Genomic DNA, 22,023 nt, shown 5'->3' with positions numbered 1-22,023 from the left:
GTCTGTGCCAGTTTAGCAGTTGCTGGTGAGAGAGCCGTGAGAAAAAATACAGACCTCTGATACATACACTGCATTTTGCAGTTGAAACCGACTTTTGGATGTTTCCCACTTGGCTGTTTTCCCATTTTCTCAAACTGTATGACACACAAACAAGTCAGGAACACACAAGGAGCTGTAACAGAGTATTGGATGACATTCTATTGGTTGAACACCCCGTGTTTGCTTGCAAGATGCCCAATCAGCTGCCAGAACTTCAGGGAGCTGAGCTCTCCATCATTGTTCTTGTCCAATGAGCTCATAAGCTGGTCAATGGCAGCAGGGTCGCCAGCAATCTGTAGGAAAACAGGAAGATACTACATTAAAGGCTAAAAAAAACAAAAACAATAGTGAGAGTCAGTGTGGACCAACTATGATGTTATTGGTTGTGTGTGTGGGGCAATGAGGCAGAGGCAAGCTGATACCACTGGCACATACACCAGTTAAATAATTCATGCAACATCAGCAGTAGTGGTTTGGCACAAGGATCTGTGGCTCTGTCACCATCTAGTGGCCAGTGTGATAACTTGAACAGTTCACACACACAGAAACACATGGAATTTTCCACACTTGGAAAACTCAGCCTGTATTTTTTTTTGTTGGGCCTCAGGAACTACTACTTTCTGCTGTTGTGTTCTGGTTAAATATAAAGAGTGCGGACAACACAACCACAACTAGAGTGAAACTTCGAAAGTCTCTGTCTTGATGACAAACTAATTGTTTTTGTGGAATGCAGTGGAACAATAAATGTAGCGTTATATCCTGTCCCAACATGAGATGTAACTGCTCAGTCCGGCTCAAGATCACAGGCAGGAGTGGAAAAAGTAAAATATTCTGAAGTTCTCAGAAGTACAATAAGACCACATGCACTGAAAACTGCCCACGTAAAAGAACCAAAGTAGCCTGTTGAACACAAGTATGACTAACAGTTAATTATGTGGTCAGAGCAAAAAAGGCCAATGTGGCATCCAGATGATACCCATTTCAAAATGAATCCGCCCTTATGAGAAAGCTTTTTTGCCTGGTAAACAAAGAGGTTCAGAGCAAACTTAGAATATCTTCCCGATTGTCCTGTGTTGGTTTAACTGCAGGTGGCATGTCTTTCAAACAGGTAGCTGAATAAAGAACTTTAAATCTACAGATAAGGCTGGTGATATTCCACGCGTTTGTCAACTAATCCCATGAAAAGACAGAAAACACCAAGGCATTGTCCGTTTCTAAATATTTCCAAAACACATACTTTACCAAGTGATTCACTAAAACAACTCAGAACTGTAGTATTTTGGGAAATGTTACTCAGAAAGGAGTAAATAGTGCTTTTATTGGGATTATCTTTATCAGCGGATTAACACACATGTGGTGCCATGTCAACACCAGTGCCCATGTTCATTACATTGAACAACCATATCCCTCTGTGCAACAGTGTGGCTGACAAATAGGTTTTTGGAGAGCAATGGAGCTCTGTGGCACAGAGGAGTAAGATGTAGGCCTACTGTATCATGCTTTGGATACATAGGAACACTTGGATCAATTCATTGTTGGCTTTAGTCTTTTCATGTGATTTGTTGACAAGAAGCCAGGTATAGAATTTCACTAGTCTTATCCTTTAGGTCAAATAATTATCAGTTTTAGAATGTACTTAAAAGAGCACAAGTATACTATACCCTTGTCATTCGTTATTTTTCCATCTTTGTAGCATAAACCAGCATATTGATGCAACATTTAGAACCAAAAACAAACAACACGAAAAAGTAATTGGCTTAATATTTCAATGGGTGTTATAGATGTTGGAGTGAAAACCATCCACTAGCTGTGATATATTAGACTAATAAGTAAACCACACAAATATAACTACTAGTGAACCACTGCAGTATTGTTTTATGTTAAACCTACAGGCCTTTCCTTGACAAAGTTACTGAGCTCTGATGTGTCCAGTCTGTGGAACTCAGTGTGTCAGAGGAACCATCACTGCCAGCATACGCCTTGAACAGGGACTCCATCACAAGTCAAAAGGATCACAGGGAGCATCTTCATCCTATATTTCTGGAAAGATAAAAATGCTGTTGATCATACTAATAATGAATTGACAAAATACAGTTCATTTATGACACAGATTGAGCTCAATCTAGGATAAAAGAGAAACAGAACTTTTAACTAGAGCCTACCTGTCCTGGAAATCATCCACTAATTTCTCTCCTAAAACTGAAAAATGTTTTTTTTTTTTTTTACATCATTCAAATTGGGACGTAAGAAACACGTCACAAAGATTGTTTTCTCCAAAATGTTATTTATGTTTTATAACATGTCCCTTGTAATGGACATCGGGTCGATCTTTTCCACAAAAAGTATGTTAGATGGCATGATTTGGTAATGATAAAATAATAAAAACATTTAAAAATTCTTTCTCATTTGACGAATATTAGAAACATACATTTAAAACAAATTTTTGAACCTGCTCTACTGCCTCTTCCTCCTCATTTTCTGACTACTCAATGTTTGACTCTCCCTTAATAATTTTGTAAAAAAATCTGTTTTGCCTCGCTAAGTGCACTGTTTCCTGAAGTATGGAAAATGGTTGAAAATGAGAATATGAGTCCCACTGCGCCCCACAAAGGACATGGGTTAAAAGGTGTATTTAGAAAGGCTTACAATTAACATACACTGCTAAAATCTTAATATAATATAGTTAACTCATAAATAAAAAACAACATACTTATGAAGAACAGAAACAATTTATATTTGTATGATATATTTATATTTTAATCATATCTCTTACTGCCATAGCTGCAATCCCTGCTATTTTGAAAATTGTACCCCTATGTGTGTTACATCACTAGATAGCCTAGGATGTGCTTTTCACAGTACATAATAACTGAAATAAATGGCACGCATGTTGTTTGAAATAAATGCCTCAGTGTCATGTCTCCCATGAGGACAAATATAAATTACCAGGTCTCAGGAATATATTTAATGCTTGTGTTTTCTGTGTTTTCATTGCAACCAGTAAAAAATTAAACCAATGACCTTTTTCCATGATGTGATTGCATTTTTGATCCATTCTTGGATAGTCTCTGGCAGGAGTTGTGGATTACTGGATGAATCGCCCCATTCAAGAAAACCCCAGGCTAACTCAGACTGACAACCAGTGTTAGGATGGGTTAAATATATATTACAATGTGTGTGCACAAATAGTTTAATGTTTTGCTCAGTTCATGCATGGACAATAGTCTCACATTTTTCCTTATCTATGTATGAGTGTGAAACTGTGGGTAAAATGCTGTAGAGAGCAAAAAGAAAGCAGTAAATCAGATATAATTGTATAGTCTGTGTTGCAAAAACTTTTGAGAATGAGTCACTTGGGTTTCACCTGAGAACACTCATATTATTTAAGGTCGGACAGGATGTGCCCAATTGGCATATTAGGGAGGCAGTTAGTGCTAACAAGCACATTGGCTTTATCATCCAAACATCCCCACACCTAGTTTTCTCATCTCAGCTGCATGACACACACACACATACAAACACACACACACACACACACACACACACACACACACACAAACACAACTGAAACAGCAGTCTACAGCTCTTCTCCTTCCATTCCCTCGGCCATCATTGAGGAAGGAGAGTGCAACTTCTAACACAAAATAAATGGCTTGCAGAGAGGACCGAGAATCATATGCCGTGGTTTAAAAGCATCAGGATTTTCCATGGCACAATGCTGCTAGTTGTCTTAGAATTAATGTTTTGCAATTGGAGCTGTAGCTGTAGGTGTACTTGTGTCTAAGGATTTGTTGGTCTACATTTCCAAACATAATTCATAGTTCTTGAATTCCTTAATTGCCTGCTATACCCACTCATCTGACATCTATTGTCAGCAGTGCTGATTTACAAAGCCTCCTTCGAGACGGTAGTTATTCATTACAAAGAATTATGCGTTAGGGAATTTTAACCTGCATAAAATCTTCCTGCTCAACAAAGGCAGCAGTATAGCTTGTACAGTATGTGTTTGTCTGTGTGAGTGTGATATTACCACTGAAGCAACAGTATAGCAGTTTCTTGAAGAGGAATGAAAAGTGGGATGGCCAGCTTCTAAAAAGAGTGGATTCCTTTTCATGATGTCAAACTGAAGAAACAAAAATCACAAAAGGCAGTTTGTAGGTGGTAATGAAGATAAATGAACTATTTTGCTCATGTTGGATAGAAACTAAAGCCCATATATCCACTAAATATACAGTCGCAGGGAAAAGTATGTGAACCGCTTGGAATTACCTGGATTTGTGCATAAATTGGTCATAAAACGTGATCTGATCTTTATCTAAGTCACAACAATAGACAAAATCAGTCTGCTTAAACTCATCACACACAAACAATTACATGTAATATGTTTTTATTGAACACACCATGTAAACATTCACAGTGCAGGAAAATGTAGGTGAACCCCTAGGGTAATGACTTTTCTAAAAGGAAACCGGAGTCGTGGATCAGCCAACCTAAAGTCCAACCAATGAGATGAAATTGGAGGTGTTGGTTAGAGCTGCCCTATACAAAACACAAACATCAAGTTTTTTTTGCTATTCTCATGAAACATTGCCTTATGTGAACAATGCCTCGAACATAAGACCTCTCAGAAGACCAACGATTAAATATTGTTGACTTACATGAAGCTAAACAGTTACAAAAGTATCTTTAAAAGCCTTAATGTTCATCAGTCAACAGTTAAACAAATGGAGAAAGTTCAGCACTGTTGCTACCCTCCCTTGGAGTGGCCGTTCTGGAAAGATGACTGCACGAGCAAAGCGCAGAATGCTCACTTTGTAAAGAAGAAAGGTCCAAAATTCCTCCTGAATGTTGTTGATGGTTGATGTTATTGCTGCCAAAGGAGGGTCGGCCAGTTATTAAATCCAAGGGTTCACATATGTTTTCCACAGTGCACTGTGAATGTTTACATGTGTGTTAAAAAAAAAACATGAAAACAAATAATTGTTTGCATTAGTTTAAGCAGACTGTGTTTGTCTATTGTTGTGACTTTGATCGGATTGGATCTCATTTTATGACCAATTTGAGCAAAAAATCCAGGTAATTCCAAAGGGTTCACATACTTTTGCATTTTTAAATTTACTGTGTGCTGTATTATATTTCTCAGATGACAGTAATTGACAAGTTAAAAATAAAAATGAATTTTGAGCCATTCAGGGTTTCTTTATATAGAGTATGTATCTCGTGGTTGTTAGCATTAGAAAGCAAACCCGTGCATTAAGTTTAAATCTTTTCTTTCATTTTCTCTAATCATTGCTTTCTTCAGACTTTGTCTTGTGAAATACTGTATGGTTATAGTTGCTGGGCGGCCTTGACCCGACACTGAATGACTGGAAAAATCACACTCCTATTTTAACTTGCATGAAACCGTACCTGTTCCTCTTGACCTGAAACTAACGGCCTCACAAATGGGAAGAAAAACTACCTTTGTGGTCTGTGTGCAAGTACAGCCACAGAGGAGCTCTATGCAAGCCTAATAGCTGATACTGCAGCAGATGGGGATAAAGGTTTTATGTTTTTCTTCAGTGGTCCAAAGTTTGATCTCTGCATTTACTTCCTTCACGCTTAAACCACATCACTTTCACAATGGCTTCAAAAGTTTGACCAAAATCACAGGCAGATGTGTTTCCCTTTTATTTGGGTGTGTGTGAACCATAAATCTTTTTACCCCAAAACATCTGGTCAGTGCCCCGGAATTTTGTTTCACATTACTTCACACACTTGACTCATTAAAAATTAAATCCCAATGGTGAAAACTTTACCAGCTCTGTATACAGTGTGCTGTTGTGGTACACACTGTACAGTGTACTACGTGGGTTCATGTGTGTCACACAGTTGCAACATTACTGACATTTATGTATGCAGGATAAAACATGTGACTCAAACACACACACCCATTTCACATCACACTTTACAGTTACATTTAGAGCACGCTAAATCATACTAAAGGGAAAAGCATACTGAAAAAAAACAGTTCCAGCATTTTGTACAATATATCTGAATAATATTTTGAAAATAAATAAAGTTATCAGTTTTTTACTACTCTTCTATTCTATACCATGTCTTCTTTGCAGTTTCATCTTTGAGCTATTTTTGATCTGCAAAAAAAGGGCGAGATGTATATATTTTTGCCCTGTTCTGAGAAGTTACTCCAAGTGGCATCGCAATAGCCCTTCAGTGAAAGTTTTGGAATGGACAGTTTAGTCAACCAATGTCCCAATCATCACTAAAAAAGGTTTCAGAGAAATGAAACAGGAACATATCAAACACAACACTTTCGCCAAAAGAAAGTGATGTTGTTGGTTTCGTATTGACTCAGTGACTATTTGACTGGGCCAATAGTGATTCATTATCCAGCTGTGTCAATCTTTATACTTAACTTTTCCAACAATAATGTTATAATACTAACATTGTATTTCTTGTGAAAATATCACCATCTGATTTTGTTATGGTTACTTTTACTACCCTTCACACATGGATCATCTTTTAGGGTTAAGGGTTTCGGTTACAGTGGCATTAACGGTAAACACACTTACTGTAAAACATGTTTGAGATTCTCATGTTCATTTTATAACGATTCTGTTATTCCGATTTTGTGCTACATATTCCAAATACAGTTTGTATCAAAAACAATGTTGATTTGATCAATTTATTTTGTGTCAAAATACATTATGTCTCTGAGGCAAGAAAAATAATTGGGTATATCGCAAGAAAACCATTGCTATGTTTTGCTGACATCTGCTGGTTAGCGTAGATGCAGCTAAACCAAATGAAAAAGCTCCTGCTATGGCACAGAGCAGTGGCTCCACACCCTAAAAGGTTGACAAAACAAGTTAGGAAAGAACAAAAAAAGTTCTGCTCCATAAAATAATGTTTATATTTAAATCCATGTATCGGTGTTTTCTTCTCGTAAAATACATGATAGGTTAACCTCTAGATTGTCATACATCATTCTTGGTATTGTACATACAGTACAATGGGTGGTCAGAGTAGTTTAAATGCACTTGAGAAATTGCAGACGTGGCCATGCTTTATACTAATCTGAAGCTGTCATATGATGTCTGACATAAAAAGGAAAGTCCTGGCAAAAAAAGAAAAATCTGCTCCCACACCTGGCAAGGTTTTATTATACAGAAACAAGAATAACTTTTTTTCTCCACATTGAAATCTGACACAAAAGTAGCTAGACATTTAATTCTGCATTCACAACTCAACATGCAAATTATGATGAACACCTAGTTAGATTCCCATACTTTTTAAAACCTTATCCCTGAGAACATGTGGTAAAATTACAGATCCGGAGTCCACATCTCCAGTATGTTTAGTTTCAGACTCCTGCCCAGCATCTGATGACAGTCCTGTTTAACCAGTCAACTCTGGCTGATCCTTCTTGCTGACCTCCCGTCAAATAAATAATGCTAATTTTGGTTAGCAAAAACAGGCTTGTGCAAGCGTTTTAGGCAAGTATAGAAAAATGCTGTACCGTAAGAATGCTTTCAATTTTATTTATCAATTAACAAGTGACTGGACAAAAGAAAAATCTAAATCAAATTAATATTTGGTATGGCCACCCTATGCCTTCGAAACAGCATCAATTCTTTTAGGTACATTTGCACAAAGTCAGGGATTTTGAAGGCATATCGTCAGGTGTATGATTCAACAATTTTACCAAACCAACAATCATTAACTGAAACAGAAACAGCTGTGCAGGAGGAATACAACTAGGTGAGGAACAGCAAAACTCAGCTCACAAGGTGAGGTCCACCACAGAAATAGTGTGCACAGCAACAACACACAAGGTAGTTATACTGCCTGCATAGCAACAAGACACAAGGTAGTTATACTGCCTCAGCAAGGTCTCTCCCAGGCAGACATTTCAAGGCAGAGAGGGGTTTCCAGATGTGCTGTCCAAGCCCTTTTAAAGAAGCACTAAGAAATGTGCAACATAAGGACTGTAGACACAGTGGTCGGCCAGGGAAACTTACTGCACCAAAGTAAAGACACATCATGCTCACTTCCCTTTGCAATCAGAAGGTGTCTAACAGTGCAATCAGTTCAGAACAGGCAGAAAACAGTGGGGCCCTGGTACGCCCATCTACTGTCCAGAGAAGTCTGGTCAGAAGTCGCTGTTGTGGAAGACTTGTGGCCAAAAAGCCATACCGCCGAGATGGAAATGAGGCAAAGCAACTTGACCATTCACGAAACGGACAGTAACTGAGGTGCAGAAAAATGGCAGCAGGTACTCTGGACTGATGAGTCTAAATTTGTTTGCCTAAGGGCTGGAAAGAGGTACAAGGGATGAGTGTGTGCAGGCAACAGTGAAGCATGGTGGAGGTTCATTGCAAGTGTGGGGCTGCAAACGGAGATTTGGTCAGAATGAATGGTCTGAGTATAGGCAGATACCAATTCCTCATGCAATCCCATCCGAGAGGCATCCGATTGGCCCCAAATTTATTCTGCAGCATGACATCAACCCTAAACATACAGCAAAATTCATTGAGAACTATCTTCATCATAAAGAAGAACAAGGAGTCCTGGAAGTGATGCCATGATCCCCACAGAGCCCTGATCTCAACATCTCTGAATCTGTCTGGGATGAAGAAAGAGAAGCAACTGAGGCTGCCTAAATCCACAGAACTGCGGGTACCTCTCAAAGATGTCTGGGACAACCTACGTGCCAAGTTCCTTCAAAAACTATGTAAACAATTAAATCTCAGGATATGAAATACACTAGCCATGATAATTGCTCCCCATCAAAAGTAAATAAAAACTTTATTGGTACAATTAATCAGAATGAATTGATTGAATTTTGAATTTTCTTGAATCGTTTTCAGATGTGTATGTGTATCTGAGACTCTTCAGACTACTTGACTCAAAACATTCTGATGCCAGGAAAACAATTGTTGGATAAGAAGCAGCAAAGACATAGAAAGAAAATCAGATTCTTTGGGACACCAATGTAAACACAATTATCAGAAGGGCTGATAAGCAGAATATGGTGGTCTACCTGGCAATGACTGGCACCTCACTTTGTTGTAAGTGGCTAAGTATCAACACTTCTCACATGCAGAGAACCGTTATTTCTCTTGGATCTTAGTTACATCTCTATAACTTATCTATTCTCATATGCAGTATTTATGTACCGGGCTAGTACTCCAGTTTCTAGTGTCAAACTGGCACAATGATTGATTGAGAAACAGACCCTTAGTGACTGAATGACGAGTGAAGTCATCATAGTCAATCCCTTCAGTCAGTCCCTTTTCTTTGTTCTTTTCCTCAGCTACCATCAGCCAAGTTGTTGTTCAACTAAGAAACATGGAACATGGAACATAAAAAAGGACAGTGGACAAAGTATCCCTGATGACATAAAGAGGATGATGTTAACATCAGTCTGGAAACAGTCCTGAGTCCATGGACAGTTATTGATTACTCTGCACTAGCACACAGTTAATACTCATGATGTATTCATTGTCAGCAAATAAGTAACAACTGTTGTGTCCAATTATTTGTATATCTGCTACTTTTTTTACAACTAGGAGGTACCGTTGTAGAATCAAAATGGCTACTACTGTCTGCACAATAGATTGACTCTACTGAACACTGTGCTTTGTTCTACTGTTAGCCTGTTGAAGAAAATGGCATTTATAAGACCTCCGTGTTCTTTTCTTAAGCATACACTACAAACTGTTCAACTTCAGCAGAAATTGATGGGGCAATTGTGCAAACAACCCTAAACATATTATCAATATTCAGTTAAACCAAAGCTCTCACCTTCTCTCTAACCTTGCAGAATCATCACGACTTGCAAATCCAACAGGATCAAATTCAGATGAAGCATGACGACAAATCACCAAGTCAAATAAAATCAGTAGATGTTTGCAGGAGGTATTCTTTGAAGATAACATTTTAACAAGTGAGTGAAAAGAAGACAAAATCAAGTTATTTCATCACAGGGTTGCGCCAAATTTATTATGTTCTTACGACAGTAATAGTAGCAAATATGAACATCCTAACCTAACATACAGTGTTCTCTATGCTGCCACAAAGCCCGCACAGCATGTGGTTCAGAATTGATACACTGAAAAACATCTATGTGGCTGTAGACCCTTGAATCAGCAACACTTCATAAATTAGCATATAAACATAAGAAAGTTTACAAAAAGCATGTTTTCTAAGTGCCATGGCCAGCCTAGTCAATCAAAACAAATGCTGCATTCATAGTAAAACAATAATTAAAGGACATTAGTGCACATAAGTTCTGTACCTGAAAAGAAGCATTCGTGCTCAACATGATATGCGCCAACCAATTATTTTTTTAATCTATATTATGGCAACCTCTATAAAATAAGTTAGTTATATATTTCTGCACTATAGCATAGTTCTTAAACATATTTTATGCAATATGTACAAACATTTAAAAAAAAACCCAGACAAGATCAATCCAGACTTCTTATTTCACATAAAATATTCACTAAACCTTTTTCCAGCAGTTCACCTTGCTAATGATCTAAAGATAATCTGAGATTAAGACACAGGCTAAAGCCACTAATACATAAAGATGGCATACTGTAGATACAGTACATACTGTTGATCAGTGAATAGCTAGACCTTAACAGTGCACAGTGCTGTTTGCAGAGGAAGAGTGGTAATGTGTGAATAAGACTATACAGAAGAGTAACATCCAACTCAATCGAACAGGTTAAATCCCCCATATGCAAAGGGTGTATTTTAGCACTAATGTGCGAGGTAAAATATAAAAACAACCCAAAACCATGAACTTAAATCCAAAGTAGAACTTCTTGCCTGACAGATGGAAGGGGTAAAATAAGATCCTGTAAAAAGGATGTCAGCATGATAAATGTATACTTGTATGCAAGTAAAATGTTCCCTTTGAATAGCCTCTCATCCGTCTCTTACCTCTTCTTAACAGATCCATCAAATCCATCGCTTAATCAGCCACGTCCTCGTTCGCTCCCCTTCCCCCACTCCCCTTTGGATCTCTCCTCTTTCTCTCCAGCTCCTGGCACTGAAAACTTTTTCATGACTTCTCTTTCAAACCCCTCCATGTCTTCCTCTATGGCACTATCCCCCTCCTCTTCCCCTCCCTCTTCCACCATGTCTTCCAAGATATCTACCAAATCCTCAACGAACTCTTGAAAGCGCATCTGGTCATGAACAAACACTCCTGTCTTGAAGAATTCGGCAGCTAATTTTTTGAGCTCTTCTCTTTTGAATTCATCCACTCCCACTTCCTCTGCCTTGGCCAGGTATGTTTGGAGGACGGCCTCGAACTCAGGGAAGGGGACAGGGAGCAGGCCCTCGGCCTGAGCACAGGTCTCCAGTGAGTTGCACTTCTGTGGGGGTTTGAGGTTGTGCTGGAGGCGGTCTCTCTGCTGGACCCAGTACTCGGGCTGCTCCAGGGAGGGTCGGCGGTGTGTGTGAGGAGGTTTTCTGTCTCCCCACAGATGCTCTTCCTTGTGGCCATGATTACTGGTAAATTTGTGCTCTTTGTGTTTCTGGGAGCTTGATCTGTCCTTTTGCCAGTTTCCATTGTGCTTGTTTTCTTTCTGTCCTCTCTTCCAATGCTCTTCTTTCTCTTCCCACTGTTTGCTCTCATCCTTCCTCTTCCATTCCTTATCATCTTTACTTTTCCACTTGTTCTCATTCCAGTGTCTCCCCTCATCCTTTCCCTTCCTTTCTTTACCATGATGTTTGCTCTCCTCCCACTGTTTCCTTTCACCCTTTCCTTTCCCTTCTTTACTATGATCTTTGCCGTTTTTACTCTTCCAGTCATTGTCTTTCTTCCACTCTCTCTTTTCTCCCTTTTCTTTCCAATCTTTTTTCTCCCATTTCTCTTTGCCACTTTCCTTGAAGCCATCTTTCCCTTTCTTCCATTCCTTCTCTCCCTGGTTATTTTCTACCTTCTCCTCCTTTCCACTCCATTGTTGATCCTCCTTCACTTGCTCATGCTTTGCCTTTTTCCAGTATTTCTCCTCCTTCAATTCTTTTCTCTTACCCTTTTCTATCCACTCTTTCTTTGCTTCCCTATCCTTCCATGGCTTTCCTTCATCACCTCTGCTAGCCTTTTCTTTCTTCCAGTCTTTTTCCTTCCGTTGTTTTGGCTCATCACTGTGCCTCTTTAGCTTACCTTCCTTATCCTTCTCCTTGTCAAACTTTCCCTTTTTCCATTCGGCTTTACCTCCATCTTTGCGCTCCTGTTTCTCTCTTTCCATCCATTCAGATTTTTCTCTCTCTTTCCCCTCCTTCTTCTCACCCATGTCATTTTTATCTTTTTTCTCCCTCTGTTCATCCCATGGCTTCCTAGCCTGTCTGTCTGTAGATCCAGTGGTGTCCTGCGTGCTGTCCTCTGGCTGGCCACTGGAGGGCGATGTAGTGGGCTTCACAGGTGCTTGAACTGCTTTGCTGGTTACTGGAGGAAACACAAGACGTCACTACCACTACAAAGATGACTAAAGAGCATTCAAGTGAAAAGAAGAAAAAGGAAGAAACATACTGCACTTCCCCTAGCTGTCTAATAACTATCATCGTTCAACATTTTCTACCCTCTTCCACATCCCCTCCCTACCTCCTCCCTCTGTCCCTTTGTACCTGAGGAGAGTTTTAAATCAGTCACAGTAGATCTCAGTGTTTCTAGTTCTTTCTGTAGGGCCGGGACAGACTCCAGCTCTCTCTTCATCCTCTCGTTCTCTTTCTGAAGGACAGGGAGAGATGCCATCTCTTTCTTCAACCTACTGTTTTCCTTCTCCACCTCCTCCCACCGCAGCCGCTCCTTTGCTCCCTCTGCTGCCTGTCCCTTGGCTACATTTAGCTCTTCTTTCTGTGCCTGTTTGAAAAAAAACAGGAGAAGAGGGTCCTGTGAGAATATCACATACCGGGTACACTTTCATGCACCAACACACACTCATGTATAGCACGCACACACACAATGAGGTGAGAGACAGAATGGAGTCACACCTGAAGTTGGGCTTGTAGCTTATTTAGAAGCTCTGTACTGTCAGCATCTACTGGCGGTGGAGGAACCTCTGGATTAAGCCACTCCTGTCCGCATGTTAGAGAGAGAGAACAGTTTGTGTTGATGGGAAAGAAAATTCCAGAGTAGAACAGTTGGTAGACCATGGCAGTAATGCTGCCAGTGTTGTGGGTAGTCTCCTAATGAGCATATCACACAACAAATCCATGTGGTGGTACTCACTTTTCGATAAAATCAGTACACAAAATGGCATCATAATGAATATAAGTTAGAGAAGAGATAAAGACAAAATAGAAGGAGAAAAAAAATAAATAAAAGTGAAACAGACTGACCTGTTTCCCTGGTAACTCTGCGTCTTTCAGCTCCCTTGTCACATAATCACTCTCTGTAAATGTATTATGCAAAGTTTAATGTTCTTACACTGGAAGAGAACTCAAGCAAAAGCTTTACACTCCAGTGCAAATTACTGAAAAAAATGGCACCTACCCCAACAACAAACAAGGCTTACAATAAAATGTGTACTCCTCAGCTGAGTAAGGGCACATAACTGTAGATACTGTATAATATAATTAAAATCAAAATTAAAGGTTAAGGACAGTATATTTATTGCTGGTTGAAAACCTTGTATCTCCACATTGTCACAAGAAAAGAGAGGGTGGGCAAACTAAACATTTACACTGTGGTGACATGGTACAAGGTTATCATTTAATTTATTATTGATTTATTGCAAAAAATGCATAAATCACTCACTCTCTCTATTGCATGCTTAAAAGCGTGCAGTACTTTAAAAATGTGTCAAATGCAAAACATTTTTTTTTCCTTCATGCACATTAACACATACAAACATGCTGTGGACAAAAAAGAACTCATTCAGTCACACACACAGTCACACACAGTCACACACACACACCCCCTACCCTCATTCAGGTCCATGAAGACACCTGCAGGTATAATACATCTCAGTCTCAGAGCATCCTTTGTTTATTTTACTGCTAGGAACACATCACTTTGCTCTTAGCTAACCTCACTTTAACATCTTAAAATTCATCACAAGTAACATTAAAGAAGTAATAAGCAAAACAAAATGACACATTTACCTTCTCAGCGGGTCATATAGTGATGCATACCTGAGAAAAAGATGGTGCCAAGGCCTACCAGAATGACAGCACCCAGGATGCACTTGTTCACAGAGAACCCGCTGTCTTCGTCGCGCTGTGGCAGCTGGAACTCTTCCTCTCCTTCCTCTTCCTCCTCTGTCCTTCCGATCCGCTCCAGAGCTGCTAAGAGAGACCTCCTTCTCCTCACCTCTGGCTCTCCTTCCTCTCCCATCTTCTCAGTCCTCTCGTCACTCTCTTCTGTAGCCACAGGGGAGTCTGGAGTAGAGGATGAGAAGAGTATTTAAAAAACAAACAAACAAACCAACCTGTTGTTAAAGTGTATTTTGATCATTAATTTGCAATTTACAGGTTTAATCTATTTTATGGACCCCTACAGGTAAACATGAAGAACAGATCATTTAATGTGTGGGTATCCTGTAGGCCATTTTATTTCCTGCCATGTTTATTATTTTTAAACAAAGCAGTTGCGCATTATTGAGCTCAAATTTGCTCTTGCACTTACATAGTTGATGTTAGACAGCACAGCAGCTATGGCACTGTAATCAGTCGGATGCTGCAGTACGAGACAGAACCCCTTATGGGAGGTAAGACTTCTATAGTTGCTCTGCTGTGCATGGCACATGAGTTCATTTTGTCCATTTCTCCATAAATAAGCCTTTAATCTTGAATATGCTGTCTAGACAGTAATTCAAATGCTTCATTTTTAAACTTCTATTCGCATCACATTTTACTGTTAAAGAGCAATATGAATAATGGGCACTACAGTGAACTCACTGACACTGGACTCCAGTTTGCAAACAAAACCTGTATTTGAAAAAAAAAAAAAAAAAAAGCACAACAGAGCAGAAGAAGACTCATTTTTAGAAAAAAAGCTGCAGACCGAAAATAAAAAAAAAAAAAAAAAAAAAAAAACGCACCACAATGCAAAAAAACAAAAACAAACACACTTTAGGAGGTCCCAGTCCCTTTGAAGCCAATTTACTTCTGCAGGGTGTCATGCAACTACGGATTTCTCTGTCACATCATGCTCCCTGCCTCATACCAACCACAGCCTGTCCAGACAACCTCCTGGCCCAGATACTGAACAATTCCATTACCAGTTGGTCCACCAAGTACACTTCAAACACAAATAGTACATACGACTTAGTCTCCAAAAACATAAAAAGGAAATGATACATGCGTACCAGGTGATAAATCTTTGCATTGAATAAGACATACACATGATTAAAACTGATGCTGAGGTTATTATAATATTAATGTAATAATAGCCTGATTAAAGTCTTGTTGTTCATACCTGCCTGTTTCCCTACATCAATCGTCCTCAGAGACAGATCTGACTCCTCCCCTTCCTGTTGTAGCCCATCCCCGTTTAGCGGATGCCGCATTCCTTCCTCTGCGAGCCTCTCTTCCTCCTGTGTAAACTCCACCCCTCCCAGAGTCTCTGTGCTCAGCAGTGAGGCTGGGGGCTCATCAGGGGAGGGGGTTATGTGGGCGTAGGAGTCAGGTAGTTGCTCTGACCTGCTGAATGCATCCTTGCCAGGGACAAAGCTGTCAGATACTTCCAAAAAGGTGTGAACAGGGGTGGCATCAGATAAGGCGGTGTGTTGCTCTGTGCTTCTGTCTCCACTTAGCTCTGCAGTTTTTTCTTCTAATACCTGGGTATAAAAATCAGGTAAATAAAGTTCACTGTCAAAGGTTTTAGCTCCCTTTTAGCATTTTTGGTTTAAACTCACTCAAAGTACAAAGTGGTGAAACAGGGGGAATAAAGGGAAGGGATCTAGCCTAGCTCTGTCCAGAATGCAAATTTGCATAGAAGCACCTCTTCCAACTCGCTAATTAACACATTATATGTCACTTTATATCTTGTTTAATCTGCACAAAACCAATATGTAAAAACCTGAGTTTTTGTAAAACGTTAATTCGCCCTTCAGGGGGTTATGTGCTAGAGCCTGACCGATTTATCATTTTGCAGATATTATCGGCCGATTTAAGCTACTTGCAGATACCTGCATCAGCGTTTATAAACAACTGATATATGACTATTAAAAAAGAGAAACAGAGTTGGATCCTTCCCTCAGGTCATGAGTGTTGCATAGTTTGCCCACAAGAGGACACGATGCATCTCCTGTTAACAACACTGCAGCACCACAGAACAAAACATACACAGCTGACTGCAGTATACCGGAGCTCAGATCCAGCTCTGCAAAGCTTTCTACAGACAGCCGAAGCGACTCCAAGGAAGGGAGTTGAAAGGTTCTCTCCCCAAGTGCTGTCTCTGAGCAGCCTGATCGTAAAACTGGCCACCTTTTGATGCCGCAGCCAGATAACGCGGTGATTGACTGTTAAACTGACAATGGAACACTGACCAGCGATTAGCGTTTTCCTGAACAGCCTATCAAAACTCTTCTTAAAGAGAGGGCAGGAAACCCTAAACTGCCCCCCTACACATATAACCATGGCAACTGACCTTCCTCTGCGTTCAATTACCTCACATCAAAGGAGATACTCCCTTTCACAGCCAGATGCAAATTGGAGAAACTCCAGGACACTAAGGACAGCCCTGAACTTCTTTGTGTAAACAAAGACTGCTCCCAAGACTCAAAGCATTACCTTGTTTAATTAAATAATCTTTTAGTTACTTGATTACGTTTGCCTCCATTTGAGTAGTTATGTTACCATGTTGTTGCTATCTGTTGTTGATATTGTTGCTGAAAAGAATCTAAATAAGTTAATTTTGCAGAGTTTTAATTTTCAGCAAGGTTAATGACATTCCATGACCTTTAGAAATGATGATAAAGAAATCATCCTATACTCGATTAATCTGCCAGCTTGAATTTAAGGTTAAATAACTAATTCCCCAGCTCGTAAGCAAAGATTGTCTTAGGGTTAATCCAAGCTATCGTCATGTAACCTGAGCTCCCCTCGTCGGAAATGCCGTTAAATGTATAAATATCCTGACCAATAATGTGACAATTGTTTCCTGTTACCAAATGCCTAGAATAGTACAACCGTTTGACCATTGAGGTTCGATTGTGGAAAATATTTGATTATAAGACGTGCAAATAGATTTCTTTTTAGACATTAAGATTAGAAAGGCAGTCCCCATGGGAAACCTGAGACACCCCCTGGGGAACCACGCCCCAGGCAACAAAAGAGCGACACGCGATCTCTTCGCTTCTTGCTCTCTCCGCTGCTCTGCTCTCTGGACGCTGTGCCGCACCAGGCAACGCCCTCAGTCGGCCAGCGAAACAGGCCCTTTTGTTTTGCTTGAAGCTACACACCTGAAGTGCCGAGACATCGATCTGCCCCTCAGTTTGTTTTATTTTCTTTATTTCTTTTGTTTGTTAAAGTTATCAGTCCGTTAAGTTACACTGGACTAATTCAGGAACGACCAAGTTCCATTTTAAGCCTTTTTCGTCGAGCCAACTTCACCGAGGTCAGACCAAGCCACGTGGTCTCGCCAGCTACAACGAAGGAAACCTGCAAACAGCCGAATTGCCAGACGGAGGAGGCGTTTTCAATCAGACACGGAGAACCCCAGAGAATCCCTAGCAAAAAGCCAGGATCGGGCAGCTAGCGTGGCACCCGTGCAACAGGCCAAAAGCAGGCTGTCGACAAGCAGTAAGACTTAACACACGTTCTGTGATCAGATGTCCATTTTAACTCCTAAAATCATAGCATTAGTTTACTTTCATTAGCTCTTCTATGCGGTATGAGTCAAATGCTTCCCACAATCGAACCTCCAGGCTCATTGTTCAGCAAATGTTTATGTTCCCTGTATCCAACCATCTTTTTATCACCTTAGTTAGAGAATAAATTCACTGTAATATAATCAAGAGCTGTGTGTGTTGCCTATTTCTAGTTCCTGCCAAGAGAATTGACCCTTTAGATATGAGACTGACTGACTGATTTAAGATAATTGAGCGATTATTAACTAACTGATCACTAGTAATAATTGTATAATTATTCAAAACTACCTAGAGGTCCGGAGACTCTAGGATTATAACAACTCCGGTGGTGCCCTTAACGAGGAAAATTTTGATTTTATAAATCTTCAATTATGAATTCATAATCGGGTATCAATTCTCATAAATGTATTAAAATGCATAACTAAAAATCTTTAGGTCTGCTACACTTGTCAATAATCTAATGCCACTCATGTATCTTGCTTATATTCTCTAAGAACGTGTAATAGACAATAGCCTATATTTAGAAAGCAAGTTAAGCTCCTCTCATCTCTGATTCCTATGAAGTGTTAACCTTGTAAGGTCTAACTACTGACAATTGTTCTTCCTGTTATCAAATACTTAAACTTAGAATGGTACAAGCGTTTGACAATTGAGGTTTGATTGTGGGAAGATATTTGATTATAATACGCGCAAATAGATTTTCTTTTCCTTTTTTATAGACATTAAAAGTTTAGAAAGACAGTCCCTCGGGAAACCGGAAACAAGCCAGCTCCGGAACCAAAGGACTTCCCTCTGGGAACCACGCCCCAACCTACAAAAGCGCGACACACGCCATTGTTTGCTCTCTTGCTCCTTGCCCTCTTTTTGTTCCTGATGCTTCAATGGAGCTTCGGCACACGCACGGCGTTCCCCCCTCTCCCGGCAACGCCCTAGGAGTTCGGCCCGGCGCAATCAAAGCTTTTGTTCGCTTCAAGCTACACACGCGAAGTGCCGCGACATAAGCTTTCCCTCGTTTCCAGCAATTTACTTGCTTGTTATTTTATTTTGTTTGTTAAAAGTTAGTAGACTGTTAAGTTACACTAGTCTAAATCAAGAACGACCAAGTTCCCTTTTTAAGCATTATTCGTCGAGCTAACTTCACCGAGGTCAGACCATACCACGTGGTCTCGCCAGCGGCAACAAAGGACACCTGAAGAACAGCCTAATTGCCAGACTGAGGACGGCCAACCCTTGAGGGTTTGTTTTCATTCCAGACACGGAGAACCCCGGAGAATTCCCTAGCAAAAAGCCAGGAATCGGGCAGCTAGCGTGGGACCCATGCAACCGGCCAAGCAGGCCGCCGACCCGAAGTAAGGCAAAACAAGGCATTCTTTGATCAGTGATGTCCAATAGTTGGTTAGTCCAGCATATTTAATCCTTGAAACTCCAAGACAAATTTAACCGAGTTATCATCTAATTGCATTCATTAGCCATCGTATGAGTCAAATTCTCCCACAGTAGACCACCATGCTCATTGTTTATTTCTCTGATGTATTTAACCGCAATTTTACATCACCTTAGTTAGTTAATAAATTCATTGTAATCAAGGAATTGTGTGTATTGCCTGTCTCCGAGTCCCTGCCAAGAGAATTTACCCCTTGATATGAGACTGACTGACTTAAGATAATTGAGCGATTGTTAACTAACTGATCACTAGTGAATAATTGTCTAATTATTAGCCATACTCACCTGGGTGAACGGTATATCGGGTGGTGCCCCGCGAGAGCTTTATGAATTAATATTTTCTGAATATTAAAATTCAGAATTTGGTATTAATTCTCATAAATTTATTACATCAATGTAGTTATGCTACACTGGTCTTGCTGTGTTGTTCTCTCTTTGTTTTTAGGGTGTACTTGTATTATTTCAGACCCCATTCACACTACTCCGTTTTAGCAGAATTAATTAATTAGCAGGTGCTTCCAGGTAAGTGTTTGTCTCTCTGTTCATAGTGTCAGCTCTTTCCCCTGTTCAAGCGTTCGTTGGGTTTATAATGGTTAATTTCCTCCTCAAGAATAGAGAAAATATCTGGGTTGTAGTAGGGGGATTCTGATGGAGGTATATAGATGGCACACATGTAGACATGTTGCTCAGCACAAATCATCTTTTTGTTAATTTTCAACCATATATAGGCTTCTTTTTTAATAACTGATGAACTGGCTCAGTTCTGATTTACACCATATAATCATGCCTCCTGAATCTCTGCCTTGGGTTATTAGTTATTATTAGTAGCCGTGAGCACGACCAGTGAAAACATCTTCTCTGCACCATGTCTCCTGTAAAATCTTTTAACTCTATTAAAATCTGAATTTCTGCTCTTTAAACCAGAAGCTGATGATCTCAGACCTTGAATGTTCCAACACGTTATTATAAACGATTTCATCTCCAAGTGTAATCTGTTGAAAAATTTGACAAACACCCACAAAGTAAATGAAATAAAATATTAAACTTTGAGTGACATTTTAGAGTGTATCATGTGTGAAATACTGTTAATTGTCCTTGTATTACTATTCATTTAAAATGATATACAACATGCTAAACTATTACTATGCTCTCTCTCATACACATATATAAATATTTGCCTATGTAGGAGAGCCCGGCTTATCATTATAGCCATGACATTAGATATGATATATGGTATTATTCGTAGTAGTAATAGCAGTAGCGGTATATGGGTAATTTTTATAGTTTCTGTCTTGGACCCCACAATACATACGCTATTTACTTGAATGTTCATTATTAGTAGTACTCCATAATTTATAACAAATCAGATATTTTTTGTAGTTTTATTTGACTTTTATTCATCAAAACCTTAACATATTTCATTTTATTTATAGTACCATTTATAACAATAAAAAGTTTTGTATACTGCTTTATGTCATGGTATCTTGGAATGGTCTCAACGGTTGATTAAAACGGTTGATAATGTGGCTACACACACTCTGGCTATTCATAATCAAGTACTCCTGGTGGCAATTTAAATGTATATCCTGTGTCAATTCAGAAGTGAACTGCCACAGGTTGTAATTATACCAAACCATGGTAAAATTACAAAATAAAAAGACAACAGAATTATTTCATTGGCCAACCATAACTACATATTCAACTAAGCTATGTGACAAATATTACATGATAGAAAATATTTGCTGTCTCACCAGGTGACCATCCGCAGGGATCCGCCCCTCTGCAGACTCTGCACCGTTTTCAGGGTGGTTCTCCCCAGAACCTGGCTCATTGAACACAGAAACAGGAGGCAAGAGTGGAGACTTTTAGAGCAATAGTTTAACATATTTCAATTGCGACTCAGAAAATTCTTATTAGGGATACCTGTCACTAGTGTGTATAAATATGAACTGTAATAATGTGGTATAATATTTTACACTTTTCAGTTTTTGTTTCATCTATTAATTATCAGAAAAGGCAAATTGGCTAAAGTAAGTAAGTAAAAATGAAAAACTAGAAATTATAATAACTTTGAGTTATAATAACACCTGATACAGATGTAAGGCTTTCTTCATGGTGCTCTGTCTCCTCTGCCAAAGGCTTCAGGGTTTCAGCGACAGTCTCCTAAGACAAACAGACATACAGGCATTGCCATTTTCATATTAGACCTACACACAATCTACACTAATCTGAACATACTGTCTATCTTTTGATCTTTTTGAATAATAGTTAAATAAGAAAAGAAACAAAGGCCGTCTTATTACAGAAACCTACTTCATATTCAGGTCACCCAAAAGGAAATCAATTGGGACGAGGAGTTTTCTTTTTTTAATATAATACATTTCCAATGAGGTCATTCACAGCAACTCAACATGTTCCTATGCTCTTTACAGAGTGGTGATACCTCAGGAGTGAGGATGGTCCAGCTGTTGTTAGCACTGCTGCCACCTGACATGGCCCCCCTAGAGGCTTTGCCTTTCTCCTGCAACACAAGGGGAACATACAGAACAGCTTTCATGATTAATGCTAGCTGACTGAGAAGAAAATCAAAATAAAGTGATTGTCCTATACTCCTTTGTGTACCCTATGGCTGTGTGATTTTTAAAACAAGGTAGATCCTAAATTTTAAAAAGGTGGGGGGGGGGGGGGGGGGTTTTGGTTTTTTTTT

At 39.5% G+C, this 22,023-nt stretch overlaps 1 protein-coding gene and 1 long non-coding RNA gene across 6 annotated transcripts in view; both read right to left on the bottom strand.

Moving 5' to 3' along the window:
- Positions 1-213: 213 nt before the first annotated feature.
- On the bottom strand, positions 214-4,133 carry LOC123968800. The gene is made up of 3 exons (XR_006824549.1): positions 4,070-4,133; positions 1,930-2,079; positions 214-332 (listed from the first exon to the last, which is right to left on the bottom strand). It is a non-coding gene; the product is annotated as an uncharacterized LOC123968800 (long non-coding RNA).
- Positions 4,134-10,017: 5,884 nt separating this feature from the next.
- pbxip1b (pre-B-cell leukemia homeobox interacting protein 1b) overlaps positions 10,018-22,023 on the bottom strand; it is a 14,045-nt gene continuing 2,039 nt past the window's right edge. The window contains exons 2-13 of one of the 5 annotated variants that reach the window (XM_046045257.1): positions 21,760-21,837; positions 21,404-21,479; positions 21,068-21,138; positions 15,479-15,839; positions 15,227-15,301; positions 14,194-14,439; positions 13,984-14,007; positions 13,399-13,451; positions 13,051-13,134; positions 12,685-12,919; positions 10,993-12,505; positions 10,018-10,907 (exon numbers count right to left, since the gene is read on the bottom strand). In XM_046045257.1, the coding sequence (XP_045901213.1) occupies positions 11,028-12,505; positions 12,685-12,919; positions 13,051-13,134; positions 13,399-13,451; positions 13,984-14,007; positions 14,194-14,439; positions 15,227-15,301; positions 15,479-15,839; positions 21,068-21,138; positions 21,404-21,479; positions 21,760-21,810 (2,754 nt within the window). In that variant the 5' untranslated portion in view covers positions 21,811-21,837 and the 3' untranslated portion in view covers positions 10,018-10,907; positions 10,993-11,027. Of the gene's footprint in view, positions 12,506-12,684; positions 12,920-13,050; positions 13,135-13,398; positions 13,452-13,983; positions 14,008-14,193; positions 14,440-15,226; positions 15,302-15,478; positions 15,840-21,067; positions 21,139-21,403; positions 21,480-21,759; positions 21,838-22,023 lie in introns of all 5 variants that reach the window. The other 4 variants (XM_046045260.1, XM_046045256.1, XM_046045258.1 and 1 more) reach the window with 4 other exon arrangements.

Source organism: Micropterus dolomieu, linkage group LG03 (genome assembly GCF_021292245.1).
Source record: "Micropterus dolomieu isolate WLL.071019.BEF.003 ecotype Adirondacks linkage group LG03, ASM2129224v1, whole genome shotgun sequence".
In the NCBI taxonomy this organism is placed as follows: Eukaryota; Metazoa; Chordata; class Actinopteri; order Centrarchiformes; family Centrarchidae; genus Micropterus; species Micropterus dolomieu.
The sequence above is the reverse complement of the archived record's forward strand: the minus strand, read 5'-3'. Positions and strand labels throughout refer to the sequence as shown.